The sequence below is a fragment of the Dama dama genome, chromosome 21 (genome assembly GCF_033118175.1).
Source record: "Dama dama isolate Ldn47 chromosome 21, ASM3311817v1, whole genome shotgun sequence".
NCBI classification, from domain to species: Eukaryota; Metazoa; Chordata; class Mammalia; order Artiodactyla; family Cervidae; genus Dama; species Dama dama.
The window spans coordinates 73941404-73953077 of record NC_083701.1 but is presented as its reverse complement, the minus strand read 5'-3'; the positions used below and the strand labels follow the sequence as shown (position 1 = coordinate 73953077).

Below are 11674 nucleotides of genomic sequence, written 5' to 3'. Positions count from 1 at the left end.
CTGTGCTGTCAGATGAGTTTGTCGGGGTTCTCCAAACCGCCTGCTCACATTCGATCTATTCACATAAGGTGTGCGTGGGGTGTGTGTGTGTGTGTTTGTGTGTGAGAGAGAGAGAGAAACTCCAGAGAAAGAGAGAGAGAGAGAGAGAGAGAGAGAGAGAGAGAGAGAAACTCCTCTCTTCTTAGTAGCCCTCAAGACATTTAAGAAGAATGTAATTTGCAATTGAAAGCACAGAAGCTCGACTCTGGGAGGACTGTTTGCACAACATTCAGGTGTAGCCGGGTTGCAATAGCAGAGCGGGGCCGGCATCGGGCGTCTGACCCTCCGTCCCTCCCACGATCCCAGTCTCCCTGCAGGGCTTTGCTCCCGGGTCCCCCTCGGGTTATCTGGCTGATCCACTGTGGATGGAAAAACAGGGCTGGGCCGGCTGTGTGGAAAGCCGCCGAAAGCGGAGGAAACCGGTCACCACAGCGTGACTATCAGCTGAGAGATCGCCGTCTGGCCACCGGAGAGAACCGCGCGCTCGCTTCCAGACCCGCGCGCCCCTGCAGTCCCGCGCGCCTCTCCGGACCTGCGCGCCCCTGCAGACCCGCGTCCCTGGGGACCCGCAAGCCCCTCCAGCCCCGCGCGCCGCTGCAGACCCGAGCTCCCCTCCAGCCCCGCGCGCCGCTGCAGCCTCCGGCGGCCGCTCCCGCGATGCTCGAAAGCGCAGAGCTGAACTTCAACGCCGACCACGGCTACCTGGAGGGCCTGGTGCGCGGCTGCAAGGCCGGCCTCCTGACCCGGCAGGACTACGTCAACCTGGTCCAGTGTGAGAACCTGGAAGGTAAGCGCCGCTCTTTAAAAGGAAAAAAAAGGGGGCTAATGCCGCCCGCTGGAAGGAAGCTCCAGCCCCTGGCCCAGAGTCCAAGGCAGGGTGTTCAGCCCAAGATCCAGACTTCAGGGGTCCCTGAATTTGGACAAGGGGGAAAAAAGAAGATTGCATCTCTATTTTTCGATAATCTCTAAGTGAAATTTAGCATTTCCTTTCATTGTGAATGTAGGCAACAATCACAGCTGGTTAGCACTTTGAATAGAAATTCAGTGTTTTCATATCCTCTTACTGTTCTTGCAGATGCCTTGAAATATCATTTATGCTTTCACTGCTTCAAAGTATGCTAGATATTGGACTCATCCTTGATATTTACTGTCTTAATAAAGAAGTACGTTGTTACACATTTTACAATATCTTAGTAACTCTATTTTGATATATTTTGTTTCCTTTGTAATTCTATATATTTTCATTCTACATATTTATAAATGTTTGGAGAAAGGTGTCACCAAACTGTCCAGGGATCCACAGCCTAAATACCCACCCCTCCCAAATCTTGGTCTAGAAAATTTTATTCTATCCTCTTTCTCGGTGTATATTAATATGAGGGCATGTGTATTTGAGATTTGTCTTCATTGGAGCATAAGAAAAAAAATCAAGAGACAGGCATGTGGTGAGGCCATCCTGGATTCAAAAGTCCTGACTTTGATTTCTACAAAAGGTCAGTAGGTGACCTGAGGCTCAAAACCTCCGAGCTTGATTCCTTACTTGTAAAACCGGATGGTAATGCTGCCTGCTTTGCTGAGTTGTTTGGACAAATAAATAAGGCAGTACATAAGAGAATGTGTTAAGAGCTATGAAGCACTCTTGTTGTTCTTTAGTCGCTAAGATGTGTCCAACTCTTTGCCACCCCATGGACTGCGGCGCGCCAGGCCTGCCTATTCTTCACCAGTTTGCAGAGTTTGCTCAAACTCATGTCCATTGAGTCAGTGGTGCCATCCAACCGTCTGTCATCCCCTTCTCCTCCCGCCTTCAATCTTTCCCAGCATCAGGGTCTTTTTCTTCCAGTTAATCAGCTCTTCGCATCAGGTGGCCAAAGTATCAGAGCTTCAGCTTCACCATCAGTCCTTTCAGTGAACATTCAAGGTTGATTTCCTTTAGGACTCTACAAAGGCAATTATCTATTTTTTAAACCACTTTAAAAACTGAGATATGGTTGACGTACGAAAGCTGTACATATTTAATGTATACAACTTGATGAGTTTAGGGATAAGTGTACACCTGGGAAATCACCACAGTCTGTGCCATAAACCCATCTGACACCTCTGAAAGTTTCCTCCGGCCCTCTGTTGTTGTGTGTGTGTGTGCATGTGTGTGTGAGAACGATACCTTCTGTGCTCTATAGCAGATCTCTAGGACATGCTTGTCTTGTGTAACCAACACTGCATACCCTTCGACCAGTCCCTCCCAATTTCCCCTTCCTCTCTGGAAACTACACTACAATGTTTTCAAAGCCTTACCAAAGATTTCACATCGATAATATAGTGTTTTTATTATTTAAAAAGGCTACATTTACTAACTTTGAAACATGCTCATAAAATCATTATAATGCCAATAATAGGGTGCTTTAAAATGTCTAGATCTTTCTAGAAAAAGCAAGAAAGTAATAAACTGCCAGGAAGAGTATCAGAAAGCGAAAAGGAAACAAAAAAACAAGGTGACTTTGTAGGCTTCTCAGGCAGGGCTGAGGGCGGAGCCAAGCAGAGTTAAGGCAGAAATGCCCGAATTAAGGGAGTGCCTCTCCTTTCATTAGCGATGGACATGGCTGGACAGATCTTGTAGATGATAACTAATCCTGTTGGCTACAAATAATTGCAATATAATCCTAAATCATTTCAGCATATTTAATTTGGAGTTTCGTGCCTGGAGAATGTTAATCACATATAGAAAATATGTGTAAATTGAGGTAGAAAAAATTAACACAAGGCAGAATGCATGCTTCTGAGAGAAGCCATTTGAATGAATTCAGTAGTTTTCAGGCTTTTAAATGAGTTGAGAAATGCAGATTTAAACACAAACCATACATAAACGTCTTCATGATACAAAGCAAGGCTTAAGCCTGCTCACTAAAGAATTCAAAGAGAAACCACCCTCAGCTTCAATTTGGGGGAGAAGGAAAGGTTTCAGACTCTTGAAGGCCTGAAGAGTGAATTTCTTAGAAAAATACACACAGGTGCACACATACAGAATTTTCCATACGATTTCAAGGAGTCGCGACTACCTGAAGTCATCCTGAACCCTGAATAAGAAACCTTCCTAAATACACCATTTGTTATTTTCATCATATCTCATGGTTTCTACCTTTCTTTTCTCCCAGTAATAGTTCTTTTTCAACCATTCATTTCACAACTATGTTTGAATCTGTTTCCAATCTTTTTGGAGACTCTTGGGAATATCAAATATGCCCTCAAACTGCAGGTTATAATGACTGCTGAGAAAATCAATCCAAATAAAGGTTTCATGTCTTCAGTTGAAGACTCTGAGGCTTGGCGTGGCTGTGACCAGTCTAACCACCTCACCAGGTGTGAGGTATGCAGACATCTGCATCTATTTTACTTTTTCCACTAAAATGTCTGCCTCCTGAGCATGAATGGAAGATCCATGAATAGGTTGCTGTTGCTCTCAGCTCCATTTTGATATAGAAAATAATAAGGTCTGCCTTGCTTGTTTATCTCATAGGATGTTGGGAAATAAGGCACTTGTGAAAAGCAACTCAGCTACTGCATCTGTGAATTTACTGAGAGAAACTAGCCACCTTCCCAGCTGGTTTAAAACACGCGGACACTCCTTGGGACAGAAGTTAAGAACTTTAGGATTTCTGTTTACTTTTGCACACAATATACACCATACAAGTGATGGGTAAAGAAGGGCAGGTAAAACAGTGTCAGGATAGTACTGCGTGTTGAAGCAGGCACTTACTGTAAAGGAAAGCTAATTTAGCAAAGATTAAATTGGCCTTTAGTCTTTTAAATTTCTCTAGTTTTTAAAAGAAAAGTATCCTGATACCAACGAATTGTTTTAGAACCATTTATCAGGAACACAGGAGGTTTCAGGTCATTTTTGGAAGAGAGAAATATGAAGATTGTTGAGAGGGTAACAGGCAGGAAGGCCAGGGGTCTCCAAACGGAGGAAATAGGCTGCAAGTGCCAGACATTTTTCTCTCTCTTAAGCAGCAGGAGGAAGCAAACTGGCGATATTTTTTTCCTTCTCTATACAAATTGAAAAGGAGGTTTCTTTTAAAATGCTGTGTTGCCATGAAACCTGGTTTCACCTGAAGCTAACTATTCTCAAACCTTGAGTTAACCAATACATTTTTTCTTATGGAAATGTTTGTCTTAAGCTATGTTAATGTACCCCAGACTCTGTCTTCAAGTTCCACGAAATGACTCAGAAGCTACTTGACAAACCAGCCTGTCATACTCAGATATTGTTCCCCTAATCTATGTAAACGAAACTATTTGTATGGTAATCTGCCCTTCTACAAGATTATGGCCTGGGATGAATCATCTGGTGCCAGAATTATCACAAAATGCAATTTATGGATGAGGGGCCTGGTGCCATTCTGAGTTAAGACATTCCTTTCTTTTCATTAACAGACTGCTAGTGACTATATAACATACAGCTGAAGACTAGCAGGGAGGCACTCTTTCTGCCCCCTTCTGATGCCTACGTCAGAAGCTTTCTCCTTTATACTTTAATCAAACTTTATTGCACAAACGTTCTGAGCAATCCAGCCTGTCTCTGGCCCCGGATTGAATTCGTCTCCTCCGGAGGCCAAGAATCCCGGCATCTTATCATTCAGCAACAACCTTTCATTGTCCACAAAAGCTTTGAAAAATCCTGGCATTTATGATTGTGCAAGTGAGTGTGGTCAGAAATATTCGTCTTCTCCACGGCCTGACCCTGACTAACAGTCACCTGAACCAGTCACTAGGACCCTCCATGACTCAGTCCTTCCCGGGAATAGGAGAGGAAGCCAATTCACATAGCCCGTCTCACTGGTATGGCACATAGAAAATTCCTAAAAAGTGACTTTTTTTTAAAGTTATTTAAAATTAACTTGATCCAAAATAATAATGTGAAAGGGGCATAAAATAGTCTTTAGAAGAATTAGCACCACTAAGTTTTAATTAATTTTTTTTTAGAGCAGCTATAGGTTCACAGCAAAATTTAGGAGAAAGTACAGAGACTTTTTATATAATGCCTGCTCCCACACATGCATAACCTCCCCCGTTATCAACATCCTGCACTAGAGAGGCACATTTTTTATAATCCTCGAGCCTGTGCTCGGTACCTTGTAATCACGCAGAGTCCAGAGTTTACACTGCGGTCACTCTTACACATCCTGCGTTGTTCAGTCTGTCAGTCGTGTCCGACCCTGCGACCCCGTGGACCGCAGCACGCCAGGTTTCCCTGTCCTTCAACACCTCCCAGAGCTTTCTCAAACTCGTGTCCACTGAGTCAGTGATGCCATCCAGCCATCTCATCCTCTGTCGTCCCCTTCTCCTCCTGCCCCCAACCCCTCCCAGCATCAGGGTCTTTTCTAGTGAGTCAGCTCTTCGAATCAGGTGGCCAAAATATTGGAGCTTCAGCTTCAGCATCAGTCTTTCCAGTGAATATTCAGGATCGATTTCCTTTCGGATGGACTGGTTTTATCTCCTTATAGTCCCAGAGACTCTCAAGAGTCTTCTCCAACACCACGGTTCAAAAGTGTCAATTCTTCAGTGCTCAGCCTTCTTTATGGTCCAGTTCTCACATCCATACACGACTATCAGAAAAACCATAGCTTTGATTATATGGATCTTTGTTGGCAAAGTAGTATCTCTGCTCTTTATATACTGTCTAGGTTAGTCATAGTTTTTCTCCCAAGGATCACGTGTCTTCTAACTTCAGGGCTGCAGTCACCATCTGCAGTGGTTTTGGAGCCCAAGAAAATAAAGTCTGTCACTGTTTCCATTATTTCCCCATCTATTTGCCCTGAAGTGACGGGACAGACGCCATGATCTTAGTTTTTTGACTACTGAGTTTTAAGCTCTCACTTAAGTTTTTCACTCTCCTCTTTCACATTCTCTGGGAATGGACAAATGTACAGCACGTACCCACCACTGTTACATTATACAGAGTATTTTCACTGCCCTGTGCTCTGACTATTCTCCATACTGGTGACCCCCTGCGGGAACCACTGATCATTGTGCCATTTCCCTGGTTTGGCCTTTTCCAGAATGTCACACCTTTGGGATCATTAAGTAAGTATGTAACCTTTCCAGACTGGTTTCTTTCACTTAATAACATACATTTGAGGCTCCTTCATGTCCTTTCATGGCAACACTGCTATTTTCATTAGATTTTTAAATTACAAACCAGACTGTTCTAAGTATTCTTTCCTCTTCAAAAAAAAAGACAAAGTGGAAACATTAACACTTCAAAGCTCAAAAATTTAGTAAGAAATAGCCTTCCCTGGTGGCTCAGAGGTAAAGAATCCACTTGCAATGCTAGAGACGCAGGTTGGATCCTTGGGTGGTGAAGGTCCCCTGGAGAAGGAAATGGCCACCCACTCTAGTATTCCTGCCTGGAGAATTCCATGGACAAAGGAGCCTGATGGGCTGCAGTCCATGGGGCTGCAACTAAACAACGAACAACAACAAGCTTTCTCTGAAATACGTGGGGAAAGTGATCCCTGCTCTCAGGTTACGGTGAGAGGCCTGGACCCAGCCTGGACCTTGTCTTCTCCGCCGTCATTTTTGGGAGGCGAGTGAGAGGAGCTGGTTACAGCTTACGGCCAATTATTAATGCTTCCTCTTCAAGGAACATGACCTTCATTCCTTTCCAACGGTGCCTTCACGTGGGAATTAATGCATGTACTCAGCACTTTCTAGTTAGAGCCAAGGAACGAAAGATGAAAAAGATACACCCCACCCTAAAGGGCTCCCACTCTAACAAATAGAAATATTAAAAGAATAAGAGCCCCTTAATGAGAGTGGTTGGGCCTCAGAATTCTAAATGCATGTACACTTGGCCTGGGACTTCGTGTAGCACTGTTGGGAATGGCAGAAAATGACAAACAAATCAAATGTCCACGGTAAGGGAGCTGGTTAAATAAATGATGGAGCAGTTATATAATGTAATATCCTATAACTACAAAAAAAAGAGGAAATAAGGAAGTGTGAAAGGATTCATATGGAACTAAAAATAGTAGTTACTGGGGCTAGTAATAAGTGGCAGGGGTGTGGATATTAGTTTACAAGTAGGAGGCCTTTACCTACTATCTATTAAAAGGTAGTCTAAATTTTAAAAAACTCTCACAGAAGGAAGGCTTTTATTTCAAAGGGCTTTCACCAATCTCCTTTACACATTATTTGTACCTCTCATTATGTGAAAATGAAAGTGTTAGTCACTCAGGCATGTCCAACTCTTTGGGACCCCGTGGACTGGGGCCCACCAGGCTCCTCTGTCCGTGGGATTCTCCAGGCAAGGATACTGCAGTGGGTTGCCATGCCTCCTCCAGGGCATCGTCCCAACCCAGGGATGGGACCCAGGTCTCCCGCATTGCAGGCAGATTCTTTACTATTTGAGCTACCCAGGAAGCCCTAATTAGAGTACTTATTTTCTCTGCCTTGTATTAAAAATGCATATACAATATTGTCAAGTGTTCAGAAATACTCTCATCAGGCAGGATAAACTTAGCTCAGTTTAAAGGCTAGATAGCTTGGCTGGTACGAGGATCAAACCAGTGATCTTGGCGTTGTTAGCACCACACTCTAACCAACTGTGACTTGTCTGGTGGCTGAGATGGTTAAGAATCTGCCTGCAATGCAGGAGACCTGGGTTTGACTCCTGGGTCAGGAAGATCCATGGATGAGGGCATGGCAACCCACTCCAGTATTCATGCCTGGAGAATCCCACGGACAGAGGAGCCTGGCGGGCTACAGTCCACGGGGTCACACAGAGTCAGACACGATTGGAGCAGCTGAGCAGCGGCAGCTAACCAGCTGAGCTGAGGCCAGTTAGCATCCCATCTCTACCTGGGAAGCGCTTCCTCAGAGCTCTTCGGCCTTTCTCTAAGGTTATTCCTCAGCCACAAATTCCATTCTGCATCTTGCTTACCTGGAGAACACCCATTTTTCTTTGAAGTCTCCATTTCGAAGTCACTTTCTCTATAAACCCTTTTCTACTCATTTCTATTGGGATAGAATTGACAAGCCTCAATTTTGTGATTTATCGAGCCGAGTAATGTACCTAATTCTGTATAGCATCTGTGATATTTGCATAAGTATGTCACTCTGGGGCAGTTTGTCTCCTTTATCTGTCTCTTCCCCTGAGTGATCACAGTTAAGGGCTTAACTCTTAAGTGAATAAATGAATAAGTGAATAAATGAACCTATCCCCTCCTAAACTGTAAGCTTCTCAAGGGCAGAAACTATAAATACGTCTGCTTATAGAGGTGTTAGTTAAGGAGGTGGGAGAAGCCTTTCACAGCGTTAAGAGTGTATCAGAGCACCACGATGTATACTTTAAATGCCTTAGAATTTTATTTGTTGGTTATACCTCAATAGAACTGAACTTTAAAAAAAAAAAAAAAAGACTTTTTTAAAGTATAGAAACCACACCATATCCTTCTTTGTCTCCTAGCTTCCCTAGCCTAAGGCTGTGTTTTGCACGTAGTAAGAATTTGAAGTAAGAATTTGAAAATACACAATAGACATGTCTGCATGTTTAAGTCCTGACTCTGCTTTCTGGCCCTGGGATGTTAAGCCAACTGCTTAACTTTTAGCCATGGTGCTTTCCTTTCTGGTAGATGGTATCTCCCTGGCCTAACTCCCAGTTACTAAGGGAATCAGAAATTTCTGAAAATGTTTTGTATACTGTAAATCATGAGAATTCCCAGGAAGTCATAAGAACACCGCCTGAACTGCCGTGTATATACAACAAGAGTTAATTTACCCTCTTCTGCTAGACTTTTAAATTCCTAAAATAATCTGTCCCGTTTCTTGGTTATGGTTAACGGTGTTTGGTGTATGCCTCTATGTTGTTGATTCTGTTTTCCTTCAAAGAGCATTGGTTTGTTTTGGAAACAATCATTCTATAAATAAATAAAAACTATTAAAATTTATGAAGAGTTTATAGCTAGAGGATATATTCGAAAGTAAGCTGAATCTTGAAGGACAGTGGGTTGGGAAAATGCCAGTGTAATGGGGAACTGGAGGTGGGGTCAGGGGAGTTGAGATGATAAGATGTCCTAGGCTCTTGGGGAGAATTAATGGGCTATAAATAGAAAAACATAAAAGCATACTGGTGAGGATAAAGCGGTTGCCTGCAATACTAGAGTATTATAATAACGCAGGAGTTTATGCTGTGAAAATTTTTGAGGGCCACCAAAGGTCTAATTATGGAACTTCAGAATATTGAGTGAAGAGAGAGGCGTGTCTGAATCTTCAGTCAAATACATGTATGCTTGGAAAGATGGTCAAGTTGTTTCTCTGAGTCTTGGCTTCTTCATCTATGAAATGGGGATTATTGTTAAGGCTTATATTGGTGTTAAAATCATCTGTCAGTGGTAAAATAAAAGTAATTTGCAAGTTGCTTTTAATCTGCCTAAAATTCAGTAGCTCCAGGATACTTAAGAGGATTATTCTAAAATCCAAACATTTCTTAAGAAAGATTCAAGTTTGAGGCATGGAGGACAGAAGGGAAACAAACCTGGGAGAATGTATTAGAGATTGCCACAGTGATCTAGGTTAACGATATCATCATTCTAAACTGGGGTATAAGGAGAGGAAATCTGGGAAGATATTCAGAAACAATGCAGGGGATTTGAAGTTAATAAATCTTCAAAGAGGACTTGAAGTTTTATAACCGTGAGATGGCAGTACCTTAGCAAAAATGGAGAAAGAAACATCTGGCTTTTAAAATACTGATAGGTTTATTCAAATTTAAGTAACTGTAAGATATGATGGTAATATATTATTTAAAAAAAGTCTGATTTAGGGAATAAAAATCAAAGTCTTAGCCAATCGAATCAAATTATTTTGGAAGGAGATAGGTACAAGTAAGGGGGCAAAAGAGGTCTTCATCTACATTATCTTCTTTAAAGCTCCACAGTAACCCAAAAAGCATACATTGTAACCCATTTTGTAGGTGAGAAAACTGAGTTCAGAAAGGTCAGGTAATTCCCATAAGTTCAGCATCAAGCAGAGTGTGGGACAGAGGTGGGAGCTGCTCAAAGATAGCATCCTTCACAAGCATAGGTGCTGCCTTGGCATAAAGCTACCTGGAGTGTGAACAGTCGGGACGTTCATTTTTAAAGAGCTCCAACAGGAAGCTGCACGGGAACGAAAAAGGAATGACCCAGCAAAGCAACAGAGAAAAGATAGCAGCCAGAGAGTATTCCTGCCTCACTAGTCAAGAGATCTCAGTTAATTCCCCGAGCCCAATGACTGCAACCCACGGAAGGAGCATTTTTACATTATGACTCTTTGTACACGCATATATGCTATTATACTCTGTGTGACATGCTCAGATATTTTTTATAATAGCTGAATCTGTTCCCATTGTACTATTGTGTTTGGGACCTGTAAAATTGATTTAGTTGGCAGTGATCTCATGGTTCCTCATTTGAATAAAAAAGAAAAAGTGTCACTTGCAACACGACTCTGGATGAAAAAAAGTGTAATTTTCCAAAGCGTGCTCTGTGGGTGGCTGCATTGTTTTCTAGTGGCTTGGGAAGTTCTGTACCAAACTCTTTCCAAAGAAATCATTCAAATTAATGTATTAAAGGCTTTCAGTTCCTGCAGTGAAGAAGCCTGTTTATTCCAAATGTATCTGACCACAAACCTCTATTTATCACATACCTATTAAGATAAGCATGGCTTCCCAGGTGGCTCGGGGAGAATCACCCAGCCAGTGTAGGAGATGCAGGAGATAGCAAGTTCCACCCGTGGGTTAGCAAGATCCCCTGGAGCAGGAAATGGCAACCCACTCCAGTACTCGTGCCTGGAAAAGTCCCACGGACGGAGGAACCCGGTGGACGGCAGTCCGTGGGGTCGCAGAGAGTCGGACACGACCGAGCACGTTGGCACACGTGCTTAAATAAGCACTGGGGGAAATTCGAGGAAAAAAATGTGACCCCGTTTGTAAAACTATAAAGCTATCAGCGTGATCGTTATCATTGAAAGATAATAATATTAACTCAGAGCAGATACTTCAAGCCAAGATTTTCTTTCTTTTTTTTTTTTTTTATTATTATTATTTTTTTTTTCCAGTGGGTTTTGTCATACATTGATATGAATCAGCCATGGATTTACATGTATTCCCCATCCCGATCCCCCCTCCCACCTCCCTCTCCACCCGATTCCTCTGGGTCCTCCCAGTGCACCAGGCCCGAGCACTTGTCTCATGCATCCCACCTGGGCTGGTGATCTGTTTCACCATAGATAGTATACATGCTGTTCTTTTGAAATATCCCACCCTCACATTCTCCCACAGAGTTCAAAAGTCTGTTCTGTATTTCTGTGTCTCTTTTTCTGTTTTGCATAAAGGGTTGTCGTTACCATCTTTCTAAATTCCATATATATGTGTTAGTATGCTGTAATGTTCTTTATCTTTCTGGCTTACTTCACTCTGTATAAGGGGCTCCAGTTTCATCCATCTCATTAGGACTGGTTCAAATGAATTCTTTTTAATGGCTGAGTAATATTCCATGGTGTATATGTACCACAGCTTCCTTATCCATTCATCTGCTGATGGGCATCTAGGTTGCTTCCATGTCCTGGCTATTATAAACAGTGCTGTGATGAACATTGGGGT

At 42.7% G+C, this 11674-nt stretch overlaps 1 protein-coding gene across 2 annotated transcripts in view; it reads left to right on the top strand.

Annotated features, from left to right (window-relative positions):
• Nucleotides 1-429: 429 nt before the first annotated feature.
• The window catches only part of ATP6V0D2 (ATPase H+ transporting V0 subunit d2), a 49560-nt gene continuing 38315 nt past the window's right edge, over nt 430-11674 (top strand). Inside the window, exon 1 of one of the 2 annotated variants that reach the window (XM_061122879.1) lies at nt 430-826. In XM_061122879.1, coding sequence (XP_060978862.1) covers nt 697-826 — 130 coding nt within the window. In that variant the 5' untranslated portion in view covers nt 430-696. The remainder of the gene's footprint in view (nt 827-11674) is intronic. The other variant, XM_061122878.1, reaches the window with a different exon arrangement.